This window comes from Ictalurus punctatus, chromosome 1 (assembly GCF_001660625.3).
Source record: "Ictalurus punctatus breed USDA103 chromosome 1, Coco_2.0, whole genome shotgun sequence".
Taxonomy (NCBI): Eukaryota; Metazoa; Chordata; class Actinopteri; order Siluriformes; family Ictaluridae; genus Ictalurus; species Ictalurus punctatus.
Window position 1 is genome coordinate 8,868,205 of NC_030416.2, and position 25,863 is coordinate 8,894,067.

The following is a 25,863-nucleotide window of genomic DNA, read 5'->3' on the forward strand; positions in this document are numbered from 1 at the left end:
AGCAAAATATAAGCGACTGATCGCTACTGATGAGCAGAATCACTCTCACTTCTAAAATCACTTCCTTCTTTTAATAACTGTTTCGTTTGCTCCATCTTGCCCTGTTATGAAAGGCATTGGAGCAATGGAAGATCACACTGTTTGCCCCCTCCTTCCTCCAACTTTTTACCATTCTGCCTCCTCTGCTGCCAAGACTTCTGAGTCTGAGCCTTCTCAGTGATTCCATGCTGGAGATCTCTACGAAAGAGAAGTTGAGCTCGACTGAGCATGTCTGCCCACCTTCAGGCCTCAGAAAACATATCTTCTTTCTCTCTGTATCTCTCTAATCAACACTTCCTTTAGCACTTCCTCTTTGTAATCGCTACTCATCCTTTCTCTTTTATTAAGTGCTCCATTGGAGAATGCTGAATTCTGAGGGCATCTTTCACCTTCTGGCCACATGTATTCATTACCCCCTCACTTGCATCCATGTTTCAGTTTTAAACAGCTTTTCTTCTAGATGCTCTACTTGAGTTTATTTACAGTGCCTCTTTCCTTTAACATTCAACCACCTAAGATTTATCTCCATTACCACTCGTTTTATTTTTTTCTTCTTCCACCCCTTTTATTCTCATCTTGACTTGAGGCCTTAACATTACATGTCCACTTGCAACTGCGCTGCCGAAATCTGGCACACATTGCGCTGTTTAGCCAGTCAATCAGGCTAGAGATCTACAAAAAAGGAACCTTTTTTTGATTTGCCATAACCAGATACAAGTCAACATCAAAGAAAGCCAACAACAGCGAGCAGAGGGAGGGCTGTGCAGTGGCGTTCAGCTACAATCTGTGCATTTGGACACATGGTGTAACACACAAAGCTGACTGTTGGCTGCCATCGAGGATCCAAGCTTTGCCTCTGCCTTTTGCAGTGTGTTCAGCACTGTTGGCACTGATTGAGTGTATTGAATCAGCAATGGGAACTGGCATGAAATATTCTCCGATTGACTGTGTAATGCACCAGAAATTAAAGTGAACCAAGGAAGCAGAAAAAAAAAAACACTCAAAAATTTTTCATTTCTTATCTTCTGCTCATAAGCTGTAGCTAGAAATACATCTGTAGTCCAATGTTGGCGTAAACTCTTGAGTAAAGCTTTGAACAGCTTTGGAAAAATGGTGTAAAAATGGTAGCTATGCTAATATGTCCTGAACTACATACTCCTGCAATAAATGGTATGTTAAAATAGTACGCAACTGTAGATATTCGTGGTGGTAGGTGGCATACTGTTTGAGCTAAACACTTTTAAGTTTCTGTGTCTATCTAAGTCTACAGCCATAGATCCATAGACTGCTCTCTTTACCACTCCTCACTATCCCACCATCTTTTACCCAACAGTATACCAACCCAACTGCTCGTTCTCAAGCCCTCCCACATCCCCCTATTGTTACATTTTACCAAGCTTCCCACCATGTTTATATGTTTTCATGTAGACAACATAGCATTGTTCCCCAATTATCAGGCCCATTTAGCAATTACGCCCTCGCTTACCGAACAACGAAGGCTCGAGAGCACCGCTTATTTCGGTAATCACGCAATCCAGCCTGTTTTGTATTCCTCCACTACGCTCGTGGAATTGTTCATGCTTTAATTATTCTCTTTTATAAAGGGATCAAAGGTGCTGGTGCTGCCGCTAGCGCTCCATTTTCATTCTTATACACACACACACACACATACACGTCCACACACTTTTTTAACATTTACTACGAATGTTGATCCATTATTCAAAGCATGTAGCTTGCGCTGTAATGGTTCCGTTTTGGCTCCACTGCGTTGCTGTGTGTGTGAGCAGACTTCTTGTGTAGGGAATATTTCCATGCTTTAGAATGATCTGAAGTGCATGGTGACCTTCGCACTTTTTTTTTTTTTTTGGCAAAGTTGTCCATCAACTGTAATCAGGAAGCATACAACAAAACATACATTCTTCCAGAAATGGAGCCATAATTTTGTGATGGTTCCAGCGGGGCTTCGGTGCGAGGTGAGGTATTGTGCCGTGGCATTTTGGGTGGGAACTTGAGGTCTAGAGAGGCTGTACAGCTGCCAGTTATTTCAGAGACTGCAGCACTGGAGCTCCTTGTTGTACCCCAAAGGTTGTACGACTAGCTAGCTAAGGTTATAGTTAAGCTCCGGTTCGGAAAATATACAGTGTCCTGTAGAAGCACCCTTTTCCTCGGGAATCTGATTTCTCAAGAGTTCAGTCATTTCCTCCAGTGAGTATTCAAGCTGTCGAAATGACCAAAGTGCACATCCTAACTACATCCTCAAGAGGAGCATCAACCTATCATGAGGACGTCTGGAGTGGCTAATCTGAAGGGCTTTTGAAGACAAAGATAAAGCCAAGACGAAAAGGAAACAGTAGAAGAAAAGGAACTGCTGAGATTGACAGAAACGCTGCAAGCTCACCCCGATCAGTGTCTGATCCAACAGACTATTACTTACACACCCACGTTTTCACTCATTCTTCTTTCACAGCATCCCTTCACAAAGATAGGTAAAGGGGAAGATTGACATTATTGTTTCTCTTCTTTCACGGTCTCGCTCTTACCCTTGAAATCATTCAGCTTGCAAGTTCTCTGAACCATTTTCTGCACGCTGAAATTTCCCTTTTATGAAGTTAGTCAGGATTTTCTGCATCGCTAAAATGTAACTGCATTGATATCGAGCATGGTGTCCACCCGTGCCGTTTAGTTCGGTTATTTCAAAGTCCTTAGTTTGCCGTTTTGTCAGGTGCAAGCAGGTCACTCACAGAAATCAAGACATGGTCTCAGCATGTACAAAGAAATACCATGGCTGTCGTTTATAGTTATTTTAGTGTGGCTATGCTAAGTAGCTTTGTGTTGGTCCTGGGAAGTAAGCGCATCTCCTCCTAATGATCTGAATGATCTAATTAATTGGTGGAAGTCTTGTTATGTGCATCCTCTTTTCCAGGGCGTTGTTATAAGAACAGCACAGTATAATGAATGAAAACGTAGGTGCAGCTCGCAATCCTGTGTACATAAACAGGCTCGATCAACTTCCTACCACTTTAATACCTGGTTTGTTTTTATGTGAAGGTGTGAACCCAATGCGGATTACAATAATGTTACAGTCTGAGGGTTGATTTTAATACACAAATCGGGCGTCGCAGCAAGACGAAAGCTAAAAACAAGTACGAGAGTAGGTCGCTGTGGTTGCTGGGACTACGGTTGCTGCTATGGCCTTCAGACTGTAATTACCACATGCAGTTTTGCACTCGGGTCTCCTTTAGTGAACAGTGGACTAGTTCAACAAAACAGACTTCATCATATAAAAACCATAATGAACATTCTTTTACTTTCACACTATGCGTTGTTACGCAGACGAGGGCGGGTTCCCTTCTGAGTCTGGTTCCTCTCAAGGTTTCTTCCTCATATCATCTTAGGGAGTTTTTCCTTGCCACCGGCTCGCTCAATAGGGACAAATTCACACGTTTAAAATCTGTATCATGTGATTATACGTTTCTGTTAAGCTGCTTTGAGACAACGTCCATTGTTAAACGCGCTATACAAATCAAATTGAAATTGAAAAACCTACATGGACGTAACCGACCATGGGGTGTGGAGTCGGTGCTGCTACCCGTGTGCTCAGACAGCATCAGGAAACTGGTAGTGGGCAGATACTGTTATTTTTCCTCGCTGCTACTGTAGCTGTGAGATAATTAAGGTGTGCTTGTTGAGTGTGTGTGTGTGTGTGTGTGTGTGTGTGTGTGTGTGTGTGTTAATTGAGACGTGTTGTACAGCTCGAGGGCGTCGAACACAGACGCCGTATTGATCAGTGGGACTCGCCAGCGACGCGTTTGACTGATTCCCGATCGATGCAGCCCTTCACACAGATTGATCGCCAATGCTCCGTCATGGTCATTGATCAGGTTGCTGTTAAGTGACACAGAGCTCTGGTCACACCGTGGCGGAAGAACGAGTGCAATACACCTCTTCCGTGCTTTTCCTTTCCTCCCCATCACACACACACACACACACACACACACACTCACACATGCGCACACACTTTTATCCCGGTTAGAAAGCCGGATGAAGACTTCTATCGAGACACTTAATTTCACCTCGGCGATTTATGACTCTTTTACAATAATAACTTTGCCTAAGCTCAGTTTTGCTGCTTCCGTTTAGGGTTTTAGCGTTTGCCTAGTTATATTATTACCACATAATTACATGTGGCCCACCCTCCACTCACCTATTTTTAAGCCTATGTAATCACAGCTGGCTTCACTACTGAGCATGATCTGTAGTTACACAGATGCTTCACTGTAATTTATATTCTGTGCTCTTACTGTATACAGAATACAGAGCTATTGCCGGGCACAATATTCTTACGTTAAATATGTTTTTCAGGCGGAATTCACGAGCGTCGTGTCTAAACGCTGAGCAAACCAAAGCGCAAAAAGAAAAAAAAAAAAAAAAAGAGTAGAAATGTCATCCATTTTGATCCAACGACCAGAACTTGTAGATCATACCATTTTGTTGTTGTTTTTTAATTGAATATTTGTGTGCTGATTGATGAGGACAGCTAGTCACATTCAAAAAAAAAAAAAGTTGATGGAGAATGACAGTTTGTCTATAAACCACTACTTTTTCCAACTTGCAGCAGTTGGTTAGAGTTTGATGTTCTCAAGTTCAAGTGTTTTTATTGTCATTTCAGCCATATACCGCAGGACCACGGTGCTACATAAAACACGACGCTAACCACATGAGACACAGAACTAAATAAGACCTACACATTCTATATAAAGTGCACGTGTAGACGTGTGCTAAAAACACGGGACAGTACAGTACTACTAATACAGGACAATAGGCACAGGAAGTGACAGTGTAGCACTGAACAGTACACGGTTTTAGCGTGGAAGTGTCTGATTTAACAGGTAATGCAGAAGATAGGATAACAATGTAATTTAAAAATGGTATAAATGTGAACATAACATGCTATGACTGAGTCCTCAGCAGATTAGCTTATACCAAATATGGACATAGCAGTTATTGTGGAAGCAGCTAGGTGAAGTGTATAACTCTGATGCTGATTCCATGGACGTTTTCTAAGCGTGCTCGGTGGCCCTCGTTTAGCAAACGTTTTAAAGTATTATCATCGTTCTGCGTACGTTGTTTGCAGGGGCCATTTACACAAGAAATGTGATATTCGTGCGAATCTAGTTTGTTCAGACGTATGTTGTCCTCTCGAATTCTAAAAGAGCTGCTGCTTTTGTATAAACGTGTGTATGAGGAGACTCGCTCCTTGATTGATAGGCTTCAAGCCGTCTGACTGTCTTGAATTACTGCAGTTCTGTGTATGGATCACGCAGTCAAGATTAAATAGCTTCATGAGTTGAATGAAAATTTTCCAAATTGTGTCGTTTCGCGTTATGGACTAAAGATAAAGGGTTCCCGAAAGAAACCATGTCACACCCCTCGTCATCTCCCTCCACTGGCTTTCTGTAGCAAATTCAAGGCCTTGATGCTCACGTACAAGACCTTGTCTGGAACAGCACCCCCTACCTTAACTCTCTCCTGAAGGCTTACGCTCCCTCACACAATCTGCGATCGATTAATGACCGACTCTTAGTAGTGCCTACTCAGCGTGGCTCAAGGTCCCTTTCCAGAACCTTCACACTAACCGTCCCTCAGTGGTGGAATGAACTTCCAACCTCAATCCGGATCACAGAGTCTGTCACCGTCTTCAAAAAAAACAGCTAAAGACCCACCTCTTCCGTGGACACGTAACTAACCCCTAAAACGCCAGCCCCACATTATTTATTAAAAAAAAAACAACCCAAAACTTAATCTGGCTCTTACAACTCTACTCGGCGTACTTTGCTTTCCTAGAACTCAATTAAAAGATCTTGTATGGTTGCACTACTTGTATTGTTGTCCGCTTGATATATCACTTTGCTTGTATTCCCTCATTTGTAAGTCGCTTTGGATAAAAGCGTCTGCTAAATGAATTAGGGATGCACTGAGATGAAAATTCTTGGCCGAAGCCGAAGCTGAATATAATGAAAAACTTGGCCGAAGGCCGATGACCGAATACCGAACACGTTTTTTCCATTTATTTTGCCATTTTTTTCACCATTGCATAAATTAAATAGTCAAAATGTGCTTTTTACTATGTTGTCTTGCTTTTCAAAGAAAAAAAATCAATTACAAAAACTAGAATTTCAAAATATTTATTTAACACTGAATATTTTTTTTTCATTCCAGCAGGCACAGGCTACCAACAACGCGCGATATAACTTTAAATAAATAAATGAGTAAAATACAAATATTTTGATGTGGTTATCTTTGAGCCCCCCTTGAACAGCCGATGTTAGGCCTATAACTGACTGCTGAAAGAATGGAGCACTCTGTAGCCTACAACTAAAAAGTGCATTGACAAGAGTGCAAAAAAGTGGATGGACCCACAACAAATGAATAATTGTCCTAGACATATTTACTTCTTTAACGGCCATTCTTACATCTTTCTCTGACACTTTAAAATGCTTCCACACTGCCAACATGTTTGCTGCTTTTAAAGCTTCATGCGTCTCACTCTGGTTGCTAGGCTATTTGGTTGCGTCGTCAAACACGTCATGGTTCGGTCAAATGTATTCGGCCTTTTCACCGAAAGTGCTTTCTTTTGCTATCTTCAGCCGAATAATTTCGGTTGCCGAACATTCAGTGCATCCCTAAAATGAATAAATGTAAATGTAAAAAAAAATAAATCTTTCAAATGAGACTACATAGTCAATTAGGGCAAAAGAATTTGCTGCTGTGTAGCAGGAGTGTGTGTCTTTGGCTGAGCTGCGTTATTGGAAGGTTCGCTTTCACTGTTTGGTCGACGTTTTTATCGTCTTCAGTTCTCTGTTGCGTTTTGTGGAGTTTTGCGGGTGTCACTAAGCGCGAATCAGCTGGGGGCCAAACGTGTAGTACTGGTAGTACACCGGTGGTTGGTATTATCAGTATCTGATCATGCATACAAAGTAAGTAAGGTACATTTTTAGTTGTTTGCCTTTTAGACACCAAACTCGCCAGCAGATTTCCGCATTAATATTTTAACTGGGACACGGTTTTACCTCTGTTGTAGTGAGAGTCTGTCGGATACCTACTTTACTCTTCCTGACGTAACATTCTCTCTTTCCTCTCATGACCCCTCGAAAATCCGCCTCTCCCTCGTTCCCTTGCTTCCTCGCTGCTTCTCTGCTCTTTCTTTAGCCTTTTTCTGTCTTCTCTGTACCCGCCCACTTAATTTGGGATGACCCCCCCCCACTCCTGTCTTTCTTTCACTCGTTTCCTCTCCGCCGACTTTCTCTTGCTCGCTATTTCTCGCCATCTCATGCTGCTCAGTCACCTCTTCTTAAAGAGTCACCATGACGGACCCGGACTAGCCTCCTCGCTCTCACAGCCTGTCTTTTCTGCTCCTCTGTGGGCCCCTTTGCATCTCTTGCGTTCTACGGTGCTTGCGCACGCACACACATACACACACACATGTATGCGCACATGCACACTTGTGGTACAGAAAAGACCAATTAAAATCCATCTTGTCTTCTTGCTGTCTCTTGCCAAACTCTCTCTAGGGCGACTAATTAAAGTCGAACCTCCCTCCACCTCTTTAGCCTTCTCTCTTTCTCTCTGTTTCTGTCACTCCTCTCCTCTGCGTCCTCTGTGTCTCGCCTCTCCCCTGTTTTCTAACCCCCTTTTTCTCTGTTTTTTTTTTCCTTTCCCTTTCCTCTGGACATGAGACCTTCTTTAGAATTTGATGCAACTTTCTTTAGCACTGGTGTATCGAGTGAGTGGTTTAAGGGAATATTTTCTCTCTCTCTCTCTCCATCTCTCTCTTATTGATAGTAAACCAGTAAACAGCTCCTTAAAGGCAACAGGATGTAAACAAGAACCAACGTTCTTGCCAAACAACCAAAGGGCTATTATATGCTAATGTTCAGCCTATTAGAGGGACTTCACTACTTTAGCTTTGGCGTGTGTGTGTGTGTGTGTGTGTACTCAAGAGTGAGTCTCTCTCACTAATTAGCATATAGCTGCCATGAACTTGCAGTGTCTTTGGCCCTTAAACATCCCACTACTCTCCAAGCCCTCGATTCTCTTTTCCCAATCAGAGCAGTCATTACACAAACCTCCTCTAATTTTCTCTCTTTAATTAGTCCAGAAACGGTTTCACATCATTGAGTTTGCGCTCGCTCTCTTGGGCCTGCAGCTAAAACCCTCACTGTGATACGTGCACGCACTGGGTGCAGCTGCATGGGGAGTCTTGATTAGAACGGCCGAGTGATCGATTGTCGCCGATATTTCACAGAAGAGCTGAAATCCGCGTGCTAACCTACCACATCTCCTGATTTACTGGCCTACCAGAAGTCTAGCACGGTCGTCTTGGAGCAAAGCCATCTTTAACACCTATGATGGCTATGAATCGTCTTTGTGATAGAAATACAACCGCTGATTTATCTCTCTCTCTCTCCTTCCCTCCCTCTCTCCTTCCCTCCCTCTCTCTCTCTCTCTCTCTCTCTCATATTCAGGTTAACGAGCGATGACTATTCAGTCCAGGTAAATCTGAACGACTACCTGGACATCTTGTGCCCTCACTACCCGTCCGGCTCTCCTGAGAAAGGCCCTCCGGAGACGCTGGCGCTCTATCTGGTAGCAGAGAACCAGTTTCAGGGCTGCCATGAGACCGAAGGAGCCATAAAGAGGTGGGAGTGCAACTCTCCGTACGCGCCCTTCGGCCCGGTCCGATTCTCCGAGAAGATCCAGCGCTTCACGCCCTTCTCTCTGGGCTTCGAGTTCCTCCCTGGACACCACTATTACTACAGCTGTGAGTGACTCATGTGTATGTGTGTGTGTTTGACAGATTCCAACAAGGTTTTGTAGTAATGCTACAAAAATTAACAGTTGCACAACGAACATGTGATGTGATGTGATGTGATGTAATCAAGGTTTTGTTCAGGCAGACAAAAACTAGCAAGGTGAAAATGTCAAATCAAATGTATTATAATGTATATATATATTATATATATAAATGCTTTTTACGACCACACCGGTATATAAAAGAGAATAAAATTATAATAAAGATTAGAAATATAATAAAGAATATAATATAATAGAGAATAAAACTAAAATATATGAATAGAAAGATGTACAATTTAGAATATAATACATTTTTTTTTTTATGTTTATATTACACAAACGTTACACTTGTGTAGAAAAATGAAATGTTGCAGGAATGTTATAGAAATGTTATAAACCACAGAAGAGAAGCTTTTTGTATCCATTTCCATTTTTTCTCCGAATGTTCTAGAAACCTCCAGGTCGCGCGAAGGTGAATCCGTGAACCGGGTCGGTTCTTCCAAAGACCAGACTGCCACTTTGTGTAAACGTCCTAAAAAGAAATTCCCTGAACACATTTAAAGAGCAAACAGATGACTATGCGGTTCGGTGGATGTTCGGGTTAAGATTAGGATCACGGTCCTAGATACGATTCGGTTGAGGGCCGTTTGAATTTGACTGATTTGTCGATGAAAGTACAGAAATTCTAGTGTTAGATTTGCGACGACTTGTTCGTGTTCACGTCGTTCATTTTAATAATGATAATGAGTATTTATTGGTCACGTATACATTACAGCACAGTGAAATGCTTTTCTTCGCATACCCTGGCATGTCAGGAAGTTGGGGTCATAGTGCAGGGTTAGCCATGATACAACGCCCCTGGAGCTGAGAGGGTTAGGGCCTTGCTCAAGGGCCCAGAAGTGGCAGCTTGACAGAGCTGACATTCCGATCAGTAACCCAGAGCCTTAATTGCCTTAATTGCCAAGCCACCACTGCCCCCATTTTGAATTTTGTTATTCATTGTTGCATTAGCTCAGCATTGCTCTACTGAAATGTGGTTTATGGCTTTAAAACAACATGATAGCTTTATCCTGTTTTTCTTTTTTATTTTCTTTTTTTATACAAATGCCTCACTCTGCTGCCTAGGACCGAAACACGGACTAAAGTAAATAGGTTAAAAATAATATCAGAACATAACATGACAGGAAGCACAACGGCGAAGACGAGGAAAGGAAAAATCGATAGAAGGCTACAAGGTGACGCAGAACGAAGCAGTTGAACAAAAGAGAGTACAAACGAAAGGGTGTCGAGGAACAAGCGAAGACGCTGAAAAGAAGGAGGGAAGATAGCGCCTGGGCAAAACTGGGAGCGGGACGACAGAGGCTGCGGAAAGGGTGGGGAAAAGAAAGGGAAGAGACAGACGGGGCGAAAGTATCTTTGCATAAATTACTGTTGTGTTGAGGGGGACAATGGAGCATTGTTCAAGCATGACACTCGGTATACACAGCACAGAGCCTATTGTGTCCCTCAGTCTACACGCTTCGCACTCGGCCTGTGTGCGTTTCCTCATTGTTTACTTAAACTATTGTGTAACGATGTGTTGATGTAACTAATGTTCAAACTTACAGCCCAGTGAGCAGAAGCAAAGGATCAGTAGATTCTCTTCAAATAGCTTATTTGTGTGTAGTTGTTTGGGGTTTTTTTCATCTCTTTATAGGGTTCATAATATAATAGGAAAACTGATTTGTTTTCTACTATATAAACTTTATTTAAAGGTCCAGTTACATAAAATTCCTTGCATACAAAGGTCCAGATAAGCAGTTGAGATGAGTCAATGGAGACAACAGTTACCTTTTAAAGCTTTTAAAGTCCCCATGCAATCACAACTGTGAAAGGTTTTGTGTCTTTTAGTATGAATATGTTAGCCTTAAGGTTATCTCTAAGCTAGTGTGCTCCAAAACAATGCCAGAATTTGCATTTAGTAGCTATATACAGTTGTGCCCAAAAGTTTGCACACCCCTTGCAGAATCTGCTCAGTCTTAATACTGTTGAACTTTTGAACAGGATGATCAGTGTAAATTGTTATTATTTTGTTTGAAGATCTTTTTTTTTTTTTTTTTAAATTTAGTACTGCCTTTCAGATGTTAAATAAGATCTCTCCCAGAAGAGAAAATACTAACAATTTACACCAATCATCCTGTTCAAAAGTTTACATCCCCCTGGCTCATAGTGTATCGTGTTGCCTTCTTGAGCATCAGTGAATGTTTGCACCTTTAGTAATAGTCGTGTACGAGTCCCTCAGTCGTCCTCAGTGTGAAAAGATTGATCTCGACATCATATGGTCGCTGTTGGAAAGGGGTCAAATATGCAGAAGATGCTGGAAAAGCAAAGAATGTGCAGGACCTGGAGGATTTTTCTGAAGAACAGTGGGCAGTTTAACTGCTCAGGACAAACAAGGGACTCGTGAACAATTATCACAAAACATAAACACAGTTGTTGATCATCCAGGTAACGACACGCAATACGAAGAATCAAGGGTATGTAAACTTTTGAACAGGGTAATTTTGATAAATTCAGCTATAATCTTGTCTTGTGGACTATATGTAAACATGTTATGTGTAATATCTTATTCAGGACAGAACTAAATATAAAAAAAACAACATGGGATTTTTATGATCGCTCTTATATTGTTAAGTATTAACATTTAGCAGATTCTGCAAAGGGTATACAAACTTTTGGGCACAACTGTACATTCAGATTTTACAGTCTCTCTCTCTACCACAAATACAGATCAACCATTTTGGTGACATCATTCTGCACTTCAGCGTCTCGTCAGATTTTCTGTCCAATCAAACACTCTCTAGAGTCTGAAGTGTCCCGTCCCCAATGTTATACAAATCACCTTGCTGAAGTTGCCGCTGTCGAGCGAGAGAAATCGTATCAGCAAGAAACGGGACATAAACGTGTCTCTGACTGTTCGAACTCGCACACTTTATTCAGTTGTCCAACGGTAAGCTGGTTAAGAAGGATATGGCTTCAATTCATTCACTTTTTATTGCTCTGGCTCATGTCCATGGTACTAACTGTCAAGTATGGCTTAGCCCGGGCTGTGAGGTAAGCTAAAGGCTATTGACCATTTAAAAAGGGGGAGGGGCCGTTTGATATGTCCCGCCCTGACTTCCTGTTTCAGTGGAAATTACGTCAACACCTTAAATAACGCTGCACGTTTCAAGGCACTTCATGCGTAGGCTTTAACCATTAATTAAATTGGTTTATTTGTATAAATATAACCGATTCCAAGTGTTTTGTGTTTTCATAGTGTGACTATGAACTCATGAGACATCTGTTTTGTGAATAAACCAGCACTGCTCTGTCTAGTCGTCTTCAACTTTAAAATAAAAGCCATGTCGGCAGTATTATCAGACAAGAGAGAGTAAATACAATGAAAAACGTACAGTATGAAGATCTATGAAAACTTTCCCTGTCTGAGCTTCTCTAGCACTGTCGCCGATTTGATGAGCCGCCTTCAGCTAAATATGCAAAATTTGCATAATTGCAAGGCGACTGTCGAGTCGAACTGGTTCATGTTTAGAAAACTGGACTCGCTGGTCTTCAGCCATTTTATTTATTTATTTATTTATTTATTTATTTATTTATTTATTTATTTATTTATTTTCATCGGGTCGGCTATAAGAAGCTGTTTGGTCTGCTGAAATACTCAGCTAGGTCCACATACAGACCCTGATCCGCCAGTTGACGACCAATGATCTGTAGTTTTGAAAACCACAGGATTTATGGAACTGAAATATATATTTTGTTTACCCAAAAAAAAAAAAAAATTGTGAAAATGAAGCAGTTCTTTTATTCTGAACAGGATGCGATGAATGTGCATTGCATGCATTATTACAGTCGGAATACAATTTCAAACTGAATTGATTTAGTTATGACATGTAACTACCCAGCAACTCGATCAAAGCATGACTTCCACTGTGTGAGGAAGTCCGACTTAGCTCGCAAGGTTTTATCTACTTTTCTAAAGTAAATACAAACATTTCCACTTTGTTTTAGTGAAAGTCCTGACTTTCAAATCCTGACTTTTTTTTTTTTTTCCAGAATTTAGTCCGACATCTGACGGGGTTCCCCAGAGAGCCACAAAATACTTTGGAGAAGAATAAGCGCAAAAAAGTTGTACACAACCTATTTTTTTTTTCTTCTAGTGAACGAACAGTCCTGTACGTAAGCATGCGCTCGGTAATTAGAGACGGAAATACCAAAGGCCCCTGCAATCCCAGCAAATCATCAGGATGCACCTTGTTACCCACAATCCTTAGCAGTGACCTCTTCTCCATGTGGCAGTTGTGCTGAGTTTTGCTTAGCTCACTGTTCTTAAAAATACTCTCCATACATCCTCATATTCTCATTTCGCATTAATGTGCTACCCAAGTGTCTTGAAGTAGACACACACACACACACACACACACTCGTACTAACAACCCAGCTGGAGTCAGCCATTCTCATTTGTGTCAATGCAAACTCACAGGCGCAGGCTAACTGGATATATGTGCAGTTGATAAGAGTTCGTTTAAAACCTTTCTTTTTATTTCCTGGAGAAGGAGGAAATGGCCGACGTGCTTTACTGAAAATGGCTGTTATGCATTCATAGTTATGAGTGGTGTGATTAAATGAGCAGTCAACACTACCTTCCAAAAAGGAATAGTCATGACGGAACTGAATTGACTTTAAAAGCTATTTCTAACATGCTGGGAAAAGGAATTACAAGAGAAATATATATTTTTAAATGCATATTTAAGTTTAGTTAGTTATACTGTATAATATAATCAGTTATCTATACAACTTCCTTTTCCAAATAAACAGTGTTAAATGACTTATGGTAATCTCTAGTGTCTATATTGACGTATGAATTTTTTTGCTACATTAGCCATTGTATTTAGGCTTTAAAATATTCTTGCTAATATCATCAGGCCAAAGCCAGAGTTGATGTCCTAATTTGCATTAAAGTTAATGCAGCGTGCAGATTTTAAGCAGTAGCGACTGTGTTAGCTCTCCTAGCGACAATATAATCAACAACACACGAAGGCATGGCATGGTTAGCATGGTTAGAGCACTCTGTACCGGAATGACACAAATATCATACGCATGTGTGTCATTAGTGTGGTCCGGTCGTTCCCTGACTGTAACAGTGGCTTGGCTGAAGCTGTTTGGCTGTTTTACTCTGTAATGTAATCCATGCTACAATGGCTTCAATATCTATCGATTGCATTTTTGTGTGTGTGTGATCACTACACAGGAGAGACTTTTATATCGGATTTCGCTAGTAGAACTGCGAGTTAGTACGGTTAAGGGTTGAAGACATCAATATAACAGTCCCTTCTTGATTGTGCGATCGCAGAAATGAGCCCAAAATCAAGGAACCTCCGCAGTATGCTCAGGAGCTTGCCATTTTTCAAAATAACTGAAGAGTTTCCGCAGATTTGGGCCAAGATGCCTCACGCGATGGCATCACGACGCACATTCAGTCAGTGTCCCCTTTGATTCATGTGCGTCGGACATTAGTACAGCTAAAAGGTCTCATTTACCAACAAACATCATTGACTACGTTTACATGGACAGTAATAATCTAAATATTGACCTTATTATGAATAAGACAATATTGTGATTAAGGTGTTTACATGAGTCGCTTTTAGAATACTCCTTTCATGTTCCCATTTTACATGTCATAGAACGTAGCATTACGTCATCGTTCCACTCCGTCCGACGTCCCTCCAGACTTCCACGTATCGACATACAGTTGGTCTTCGTTATGGTACCGTATACAGTTTTGGGTGTTTCATGTTTAATTTTACGAAAGCTTCAAGTGTGGTTAATTATTTGTCATGCTGTACGTGCAAATAGACGACGGCGGATACGAATTCTTCAGCAACATTCCTGTTCTTACAGCAATCAAGGCACTTCATAATATCCAATTATTTCAGAATTCTTAACATTACCATCGTTTCCCGCTCGGACCAAAAATGTGCCGCCTTGCTTGAAGCCGTGTTTGTCGTAAAACGGTTGAGCGCTGCCGTGTGTGATCGTGTCCTGTCGCAAAATGCGGTGAAAACTCCCACACGACGTTAATAGTGTGATTAAGGTGTGTACATGTCTGTATTGCACTTCCATAATGCGACTAAAACAGGAGTACTCCACATGTCTAAATTCCATTTGTGTTTACTTCGACGATGACTTTAGTCGGATTAAAGTCATCAATAATCGCTGTTTACATGCTAGTTCAGTGTATCGTCTTAATCGGGTTAATGTTGGATTATTGTTGTCCATGTAAACGTACTGACTGAAAGACCGTGCAACAGAATTTCATGCAATTGCGATTTCACCAATTCAAGTAGTTTTTCTGCAAAAATAAAAGCACAAACAATTGCTCAAATCGCATCAAAAACAGCTGCAGAAATATCAAGCAAACTTTGCGAAATCCTCTATGGACTAATACTAGGTTTCATTATTTGCTGTTAATGAAGTCTTAAAGTGAAATATTTTGGACTCTTTTGGAGCCGAGACTCAACAGCGCCACCAATGGTTGTAAGAAAAACGCACAGAATGGTATGAAGAAATGCTGATTTCATTCTAGCCCAGACTGTAGATTCATGCAGCTTGTCAGTGACAGTCATGTCGGGTGAAACGCAAAGTAGATTGCATGGGTATTAGGGCTAATATTTTCCCAACGACTTTACTGACACGTCCATCGGTAAACACTAGGTGTGTCATGTAACGGTGCGTTGTGACAGGAGGCATCGCGATGCAAAAATGTAGTGATGTGCATTGTGGAAATGTTCGATTCATTCTATTAAATACGCATCCGATGCAGTTACACTGTTTGAACACTGACGGTCCCGAATCTGCACAACTCACAGTGAAAATATATGGAAAACACACTGATCACATGACCATGTACATTTTCGTGGAGAGGCCACGCCATTACCGGGAATCATCTGCAATTGTGAAGTGACTGATCGCTCCGGATCACAATGTATTATGCATTATAGGTTATACAGTATGGTTACACGGCCATGTTATGACCATTAAAATGTTCAGTCGCTTTCAAATGACACCAGCCCAAATTGTGAAAAAATCTGCTTTTAAATGTGTGCGTGTGGGGAGTGGTGGGGGGGACAATAGAAACCAATAGAAAAACAATAGAAACAATCACAGAAATTCTGTTGGTTTCCACTACAAATACCATTACAAACCATCAGCTGTTAACCATTAAAACCATTACAATTGCTATTATTGCTCCTTAATGGTAATACGCTAGACTTACTGTAACCAATAAAAGGCAGCAAATTTCCAGTAGAGCCCCACAGGGACCATTCAAGTTTCCATTAAAACCAATATAATTCCCATGATAACCATTAAACCCATTTCTGTTGTGTTTTGCAGCAGGGATCATGCTTATAATGCCATAGACGAGATGAGACCTTGTGATATAATGCACTGAGTCATCATCTGAGTGTAACTCACAAAGCCTACGTGTTTTGTGCAAACAGAAACGCACTAATTACACACGTCCCAGTCGAGGCATGATGTACACGTGTGAGACAGAGTTGCTTGGGTGGATTAAAATAAATAAAATCCCTCAACCTATGACGAATCACAGAGTACACCATGTATGCAAACTGATCTGTTTACCTGCTTTTTAATTAGGATTCCGCATTTCTCTTGAATTCATACACATTTCGAACGGATGTGCTTTTTATTTCGCAAGATACTCTGCAAGGTAATTCCGAACTAATGATTAAAATGTACCCAGCATGCCGCATCCACACCCAAACGTGAAGGAGTTCAGTAGTCTTGTGTTTCAGCCCTGTGCTAATGGAAGAGTCATTTCATCTCTTCTTTTTTTTTTCCCTCTCACTGTGGGATCAAAGTCTTGGGAGTCATTTTGTCCCTTTTTTTTTTTTTTTTTTGTCTTTTTGAGCATTGATTATCGTTTTTCCCTTGATGCTTTCCAAAGCACACATTAACTGCGTTCTGTCTTTCTCCCCGCTCTCTACAGCCCTGTCTGTGGATGATGGACCCCCCCTTCCGTGCATGAAGCTCAAAGTCACTGTGTGCTGCGAGTCCAGTAAGTACTCCCCTCTTTCTCTTTTTTTTTTTCTTCCTGGGGAAAGAAAAAAAAAACCCTCTTTCCTCGCACCCTCTCACGCACTCAGGCGACCCTCTTTCTCTGCACGCAATCCCCTCGCCTATCTGCTACCTCCCTCTCTGTACTTTATCTTTTGTTTTCTTCTTCAGCTTCAGATTTCCGACCTTTTTAATGTTCTCACCAGCGTTTCTGCACTTCCTACTTCAACCATCCAAATAAAAAAATTATTCTAAATATTTAATAATATTTTTAAATATACATTTAATTTATAGTTGATTCTTTAAAAAAAAAAAATATAGTTAATTCTTAATTTCACCCCCTTCCCCCCCCCCAAAAGTAAATCCTTTTATTTTGTATTTTTTAAATTTTTATTTGGATGGTATTTCATTTGTATATATTTTATTCTAAACAATACGTATGATACTTTCATATAAATGTAAAAATAATGCACCACAATAATTAAAAATAAGTACATATAAATATAAATCACAGAATTCGAGGTTCGGGGGGGGGGGGGGGGGGGGTTGCTCTTGCGATTTGCACCGAGAACAAAAACACTTTTTTTCATTAACACGTTTTTTAAAATTTGCCCTATTTGCCCTTTATGCATTAGCACAAGATTGCGTATCTGTGGGTTGTGTGTGTGTGCGTGTGTGTGTGTGTGTGTGTGTGTGCATGCGTGTGTGTCCTGGCTCTTAGCCCCCTGCAGTAATGTTATTCTTCCGCCTGGCTGAGCTGACGAGAGCGAGCAGTGGGAAATGCTGCCCAGTTAGAGTAGAAATGGCAGCGCAGTCCGTGAACCGTCCGCTCTAATTGCACCTCTCGCTTCACACACACACACACACACTTACACATTATACAGTGGGCTGTCCAGTCCAATTCAGCACCTTGCGTTCCGCTTAAATCCCACGTCAGCCACTCGGATTCGTCTCAGCCTCTTATGCAATTAACACCAGCATGAGTAATAATTCAGCGTGCTAATAATTTGGCGCAGGTTTTATATGCATGAAATGTGTAGCGACACTCGAAAGTGTGTTTTCTAGCCCTCAATTCATTGGAGTCCATTGGAGCGCTCAGTGATGAACAGAACTCTTCACTCCTGGGATCAAGCTGCTGTTTGTTGATCCATTGAATTTATTAAGACGGGAGCGTGTTGTGTTATGGTGTGTAGTCACAGCGAAGTTGTGTGTTTGTGATTATATATACACACGTGTGTGTGTGTGTGTGTGTGTGGGTGTGTGTGTGTAAAGAGGTGGTGTAAAGACTGCTTTCCAACCTTGAATGGTATCAGAGCAGCCAGGCATTAGATAAGGTGTTTTTCGGATGTTTTTCGGAGGTTCTGTGTTCGCTTTGATTGACGCATGCTTTGTGGTCCTAGAGAGGATGCTCAAACAAGTGAGTGAGCAGCGGTGTGTGTTTCTTCTCTTTGTCCATTTCTCTTTTCCCATGCACTTACTTTAGATGGTTTGTCCCCCGTTTTTTTTTTTTTTTTTTTTTTAAACTCCTTCCCTTACACTCTTTCTGTTCTCTGACCGAAACTAATCCAGACTAAACTGTAGCATCCCCTCTTCTCCATCCCTTCTTCTCTCTTTCCACCCCCCCCTCCCTTTTTATCTCTCTTCTCTAGTCTTCTGTCATTCCTGGAGTGTCACTAATCTCCCCGGCTCTCTGTGGTTCGATTTCTCCTCCCTCCCCATCCTCATTTTTTATGATCTGTCGCTAGCAGAGCAAAACTAATCTGAGCTCCATCCACTAGACTCTCTCTCGCCGTGCCTTTTTCTCCTCTCTGTCCGTCCACGCTCGTGCACTCCCTTCCTGTTCCTTCATCCTGCACTCCTTCACTCCTTCCTCTCTCCATATTCGCGCCGGGTTAAGCCGCAGCACTCCTCTTTCAAAGCTAAAACGCCGCCCCGCATCTCGAAACACTACTTCCTTTCCTCATATTCACCCAGAAGGCTTAGCGTTTTCAACTCTCCAATTTGCATCTGGGGATGAGAGGTGAGAATAAAGGGCTGGAGTAGCAGGGAAGGCTTTGTGCAGCAGGAATTTGTCCCCCCTGGTAGCACTCGGTTCTGAGTTCTGTTCCTTCCTGTGGCACGCTTTTATCTGACAGGACGCGACCAGCCGAAGGTTACTGTCAAGTTTGAAACCAAGTGCGTCAGCAAGAGCCAGATTCATGGCTCGTTCAGCTCCATGAGGAGCAATGAGGTGTAATTAAAAGGTTTTTTTTTTTTCTTTCTTCTTCTTCACAAAAAAAAGCACTGGGTAGGTCATCAGCACCATAATGACTCGGCTCGAGGGAAACTGAAGGACAGAGTAGACATCAGCGATACCTGAAGGAATAGCCTGGCCAAGTCACTGTCTTCCCAGCTTCACAACGTTTTGCCAACAGTCTGTGGCATACCGCTCTCTTTCTCATGACTGGCTGAGATTGTGATGGTACATAATTAAAGTGGTGCTGGGTAAAGTCTGAGGAGAATTGCAGGCTCATTAACAACATGGCTGAACATGTGTCACAGTGAAAAAGCTCCCCCCAAAGTCAGTTTCCGAAAAGCAGCAGGCTCATGCAGGAAAGCAGTGCAAACCAGCAGTACGCGGTGAAAATGTTTTTGGAAGTTCTTACTTGAGAGTAGTCTGAAAAGATTTTAAAAAATGCGAGCTGTCCAAAATGCCAATATAGTGTAGTGTTACCCAGAAAAACACCCCCTTCTCTATAGAGGGTAACTTGTCAAAACATTAATTCCGCTGTTGTTTTTTTTCTGTCCGCTTACTTATTTATTCTCCGTTCCCCCCCTTTCTGTGCGTGCTCCCCCTGCTGTGAGGAACCATTACAGTCATTTCGACTTTCTCTCTAATTGATCCCTCTCTTTTCTTTCCTTTCATGCGCTTTCTTGTTCCCGCTGTGAGCACGCCATTTCCTGTTCCAGCTCCTCTCTGTCTTTCTCTCTCTCTCTCTCTCTCTCTCTCTCTCTCTCTCTCTCTCTCTCTCTCTCTCTCTCTCTCTCTGTCTGTGGATACCTCGATCTCCTCCCTTATCCATCTCTCTTGCCTTTTCGTTCCCATTCCTCCCACCATGCTAGGTATATTTTCCTAAAAGTGCAATTTGCTGTGACAAAGAAACTAGTTAAATTCATCTATTAACTTAATTTTTTTTGCTGCTAATCGTATTAGCGTTTATTTTCCCTTCCATCCCTATAAATTCGGTGTAAAATTGTGGGAGTGGAATGGAAAAGGTGAGATTTTTTCTTTTTTTTTTCTTTCCCCCCCTGCCCGCTTCTCGCTTTTTTTTTTCTTCTCTCCACGTTGTTGTGCTTACGTACCGCTGCAGTGGTGTTTGACGCAAGTTCGCAGGGAGCAGCCATTTTAGAAAAAGAGGCGTAAACAAACTGCCATTTTGACGTAGGTAAACAAGTACCAGTGCCAGTTCCAGTGCAAAGCTGAACACACTATGAGTTTTTCGTTAATGCTTTTATTTTTATTTATTTTTTTTATTTTATTTTAGAAACCCAAAACAACTGCCTGTCCTGCCTACATTTTAAGCCTATGTAATGCAGTCCTAAACACGATGGCCTAATTGTACATTTGTTAAATTATCGGCCATGTCAATTGTTAGTCAAATTAATTATTAATATAAAACATAATATCAAAATGGGCGACATGATACATTTCTATGGTATATGTTATACATCACAATATAAACTACTAGCAAAACTGAAAAACTGTAAAAAAAATAAATAAAGAAATAAATAAAAATAACAAATAAATAAAAAATAAAAAGGTGTAGTTTATGATGTGTGTGTGTGATCTCTAAGATCCTACTTTTCACTTAAGTTGTTGGTGATAATATCATATCACGCTTCTGTCTGCCATTCTTTTTCAGTTTACCACAAAGGTTTTCCTTGCAAATAATATCAGCAACAACTTGAGTGAAAAGTGGAATTTAAAAAAAATTACATGAATTTACTTAGAATTCAGTTAAATAAATGTATGTATATGTGTGTGTGTGTGTGTGTGTGTGTGTGTGTGTGTGTGTGTGTGTGTGTGTGTGTGTGAAAATTATATAAAAGTGTTACCATTTTCCAGTTTAAGATTCCTTGTGCTATCTCAGTGTTATGTGACATGATTTATCACCATACTGATATAACTGTATATCTTCATATTGTCCAGCCCTATATGTAACTCATTATATTGTTTGTTGTCTTTGCCAGAATGCAGAACATGATATGTACACTTATAATATTTCTGTTGTCAGTTTGGGTTATTTAGGGAAAAGTTGTGCTATTATATTATATTATATTATATTATATTATATTATATTTCTGTCCGGTTCTTAAACGTTTATTCTCTCTGCTCCTTGCCTTTGCACTCCATGTAAAAATGAAAAAGCAATCGGACTAATAGGGAATTATGGGCTTTATAGTTCTGCTATTCTGAATGCATTCTTTGAATGATTAAGAAAAAGAAAAAAAGTTCTATATATGTGAAACCAGAGAAATGTAAGTGCACTTAAAGACTTCAGAAAGTCAAAAGAAGGACAAACACTGGAAACTCACTCGCTCACTCACTCGGTCTCTTACGCTCTTACTCTCTTATTCTCTGCGATTTTGTCAGATTGCCTAAAATGAGCTATAAACACTACAATTTAAAGATCAATACTACAAACATCTAAATCTCCCGCTTTCTTGTTATTTGGCTCAGAAAATCGTGCACATTCTTATCATTGAAATAAAGTTGGAATAGTTTGACAGTTTAAGTGCATTTCTATCCTAAAAGATGAATATACATTGCTTTTCTGCGCTCAGTCAGTCAGTCAGTCAGTCAGTCAGTCAGTCTCCCACCTGCTGAGAGGATTACATTTGGACTCAAGCGCCCTTCCTTGTCTCTCCAAATCATCTCTCCTTCTGTCCTTTCATTCATCCCTCCATTCCCAACTGTTATTACCCTCTGCTTTTCCCCCTCACACATCTTCTCTCCTCCGTCTCGCTCGATCTTAGTTTCAGAGGCTTTTCTCTCTTCCAGGTCCCTCCATGGTCCTCCAGCACGCTTAATCTTCTCCCATCGCTTTCTTGCTTCCCTGCCATCTTTTTCGGGATGCGACCTTTAAAAGAAGCGGGGATGTATTTTGGGGTTGCACAGCCGTTCGTAATTTTTCATGACATTTCTGTGTGAGTAATGGCAAATCTTTCTCCATGCTCATTTTTTTTTCTTCCCTGCTGCTCTTTTTTGCCTTCATAGATGATCTTCAGGGTTTTTACCCCAAAATAGTGAAAGTACTTACACTTTTCTCTCTCTCTCTCTCTCTCTCTCTCTCTCTCTCTCTCTCTCTCTCTCTGAATGTTTTTCAGCAGCAACAGATGGTAAAAAGGTAGAAGGTAAGATGTTGCATTGACAGGAGTGACAATATTGTGCTTATTTGATGAGGCCTTCTAGATGTTGGGAATTGTTTTAATAACTCCCGCTACTGATATATAAATGAGTAAAAAGTAAATTGCGTGCAATATCTTTTCACAGGAACTCCAGCTCCCCACAGTTTTGCCCAACCTGGAAGAACTAGTCCACTGCCTGTCCTCGCTCTCACCTCCTTTTCTCTGTTTTGTCTTTTATGATAATTGGAAGATTCGACCCAGCTAAATAGCAAAGACTTGCCAACAGGTCATGAACGATCATTCCCTATCTGTAGCTAAGCACACATGCGAACACACACACACACACAGACACACACACACACACACACACACACACACATTCACACACTCACTCAGCTCACGCCTTACTGTCATGTATTTGGAGTGGCACTAATCTCGCTCCCTCCATTTCCTCCCTCTCTCTGTCCACTCTGCGCCGCTTCATTCTACAAGCGACTGGCACTAATCTACCTTCAAAGAGCTCTTCCTGCTGCTCTTCTTTTGCGTAATCCTTTCTTCATCTAAAAAAAAAAAAAAAGAAAAAAAACACAGCCCCCCCCTTCCCTCCATCCACCACTTTTCTCTTACTGTACGCTACTACTGAACTGAGCCAAAGGGGAGAAGACGAGGAGAGCAGTGGACGTCCCTGTAGCACCTGTGCTGCTAAGAAAAAGCACAGGGAGGGACACAGCACAAGCAATAAAGCTCTCGACTCATTCATCAGCTCTCAGGATCACACGAGAAGACTTTATTTTGCTCACTTTCTGCCACGGATGAACTCGAGCCAAAGCGAGACACCACTACACTTAAGATGAAACATTTACCATGTATCTGAGGAGTAGCACAGACAAACGTGTCATTTTTCATTCAGAACACACTTGAGAGGAAACTGCATCAAAGCTTCAACAAACTAATCACTAAGGATTGGACCAACAGGAAGAGGATTTACTGCTTCCTGTTCAGGCGCAGCCGGAAATGGCCATTTCCCGTAGCATCTCAGCAACGGTGAACGCGATTGGACAGTTCGTTTCACACCGCCAGTAACGCGTGAAAATGATTGGTCAGTTCTCCTCTCCACTCCTCTCGCTTAAGATGATTGGTCCGTTTCCTGAACACGTGATCACATTCAGATTCTTTTACTGATGATTTTATTTTTATTTTTTTTTGTTTTTTTTATGTTCTGTCTACATTCCTAGAATTCTACATGTATGTACTGGCACCCAATTCGATTATTATACAGGTAACGAATTCTGTTTGGTTTTTTTGGAATAAGAGAATATATTGAATATTTCAACATATTGTTTCTTTTCGTTATTCATTCCAAAGTGAATTCAGAACATGCTGTATGCTCCTATTTTACAGAAATAATACATAATAGAAAATGGATCTGTTTTTGTAATAGAAATTAAATTTGATTGAGAAGTAACAAATCCTATTTAAATTCACTTAAAAATGTTTGTTTAAAAGTCTTGTATCTTGTGATATTGTGCAAAACAAATTTGCATTGTTTTGTTTTTTTCTCTTTCTATGAAATTTCAGTTTTTATACTGACTCCAGTTATTGAATCAAGGGTGCCAGTGCATTACTTAAAAAAAAAAACAAAACAAAAAAAAAAACATTATATATATATAAACAATTTCTAAAAAATTCCAAAATGAAAAGTGTAAACCAGTCAAGTTTACACAGAAAATGATGTGCTGGATTTATTATGATTTAGGGATTATGTTTTCTCTGTGTAATTAGTGTTTTTCACATTTTAGTGAAGAGTTTTGTGTCTTCTGTGAAGAATTACAGGTTTAACTGTTTTTGTACTGTGAAATAAATGATTAATTTGTGTTCGAGTCAATCAGTGCCGATCAAATTCAGCTCGAGGTGTATAATTTAGTTAAAATGCATACATGATTGATCACTCAAAGACCATAGTGCAAGAATGAACACTATTACACATATTAATAACAATCAATTTAGTATTAAGAGGGAATAATAATAATAATAATAATAATACAAATTATTATTATTATTATTATTATTATTATTATTATTATTATTATTATTATTATTATATTCTAGCCATGATACAAATTATAATAAAAAAAAACACTCCTCTTAATGTGTTTTTAATTACGTCTTTGCTTTCTAAAGTTTACGGTGGCTACAATTATGCATGTTTATACATTTTACTAAAATATTTTACTCCTATTTTCAGATTTTAGCCTCACATATTGTTGACTGCAGAATTATTGACACCCAAAATACACATTACAGGAGGATTAGTTTGGTTAGAGGAAAGGTAAGTAGCTTTTCCTGTTATTGAGTGAAAAATGTTTGTATTATTAATCATTTTTAATTATTAAAATGGGGCGAAATTATAGACCCATTCTAAGGAATATTTCAAATTAAAAACATTTGTCATCCCTCAAAAGTACATATTTAAAAATGCCCAAGGGTACCACCAAAAAGCTCTCAACACAAAATGGACAGATGGTTGTTGACCCAAAGCAGCCAGATAATGGATAATAAAACTACACAAGCTGTTAAAATACCATTAAGCACAATCAAGGTCATAATAAAGTTCTTAAAAGTTGGAACAGCTGAGAAGTTTCCAAGAAGAGAGCCCATGATTATATTGTATTATACGGAATAACGGTGAGGGAGGTAATGAATAACCTAACGATTACAGGTCATAGTGATTCTTGGGGTTGTTGGGTTTGTGAACGTTCGTGAAACCAAGCTGTTTGGAAGAGTTTTGCAATAAACACACATCTTGAAAATGATGAAGAAAAAGCAGGAACGGAACTTTGCCAAGTGTTATTTTGAAATAAAACTGGAATTGTTTTGTGGTCTGATGAAACCAAAATTGAACTCTTTGGCCATGAACAGTGGCACTGTATGATGGAAAATGTGAAACTATGATATATTGTGGTGAAACCACTGTTGTGTTGGGGCTGTTGGGAAGATTGATAGCATCATGAAATCTACTAAGTACTAGGATAGTCAACAAGTCGGTTGCCTCCATAAATGGATCTTTTAACAAAGTATGTATGCTTAAATCCTGAACATGCATCCAGTGATTTTCAACGTCCTTCACAGTCTCTGGATTTACACCAACCTGAAAAGCTGAATGAAGTATAGTTCATTATGTGCAAGCTAAGGAATATAAATGAGCTTCCTCTCCAAGTGTCTGCAGTCTTGTTATAGATTACAGGAAAAGATTGAATTATTCTCTCTTCATCATACAGCAGGAAAAAATGGATAGAAAAATATCTTGAATGTTGACAAATTCAACTAATATTTCTCTTAATATTACTCTTTGTCTTAATTAAATTAGATTATAGCAAGTATCAGAGTATTAAGCTTGTATAAAAAATCTTGTTCTCTTGGCAGATCATTTTGCTTATTTTAAGCATTTATTTCTAGAAAGAATCAAAA

The 25,863-nt window shown here is 40.2% G+C and overlaps 1 protein-coding gene across 3 annotated transcripts in view; it reads left to right on the top strand.

The window, feature by feature from the left end:
• Positions 1-24,280, top strand: part of si:dkey-246i14.3 (ephrin A4) — a 43,106-nt gene extending 18,826 nt beyond the window's left edge. Inside the window, exons 2-5 of one of the 3 annotated variants that reach the window (XR_006982340.2) lie at positions 8,565-8,860; positions 16,940-17,008; positions 22,049-22,194; positions 22,378-24,280. Coding sequence is in view for 2 of the 3 variants with exons in the window: in XM_017475052.3 (XP_017330541.1) it covers positions 8,565-8,860; positions 16,940-17,008; positions 22,375-22,401; positions 22,541-22,635 (487 nt within the window). In the remaining variant the exon portion in view is untranslated. Of the gene's footprint in view, positions 1-8,564; positions 8,861-16,939; positions 17,009-22,048; positions 22,195-22,374 lie in introns of all 3 variants that reach the window. The other 2 variants (XM_017475052.3, XM_017475060.3) reach the window with 2 other exon arrangements.
• Positions 24,281-25,863: the final 1,583 nt, after the last annotated feature.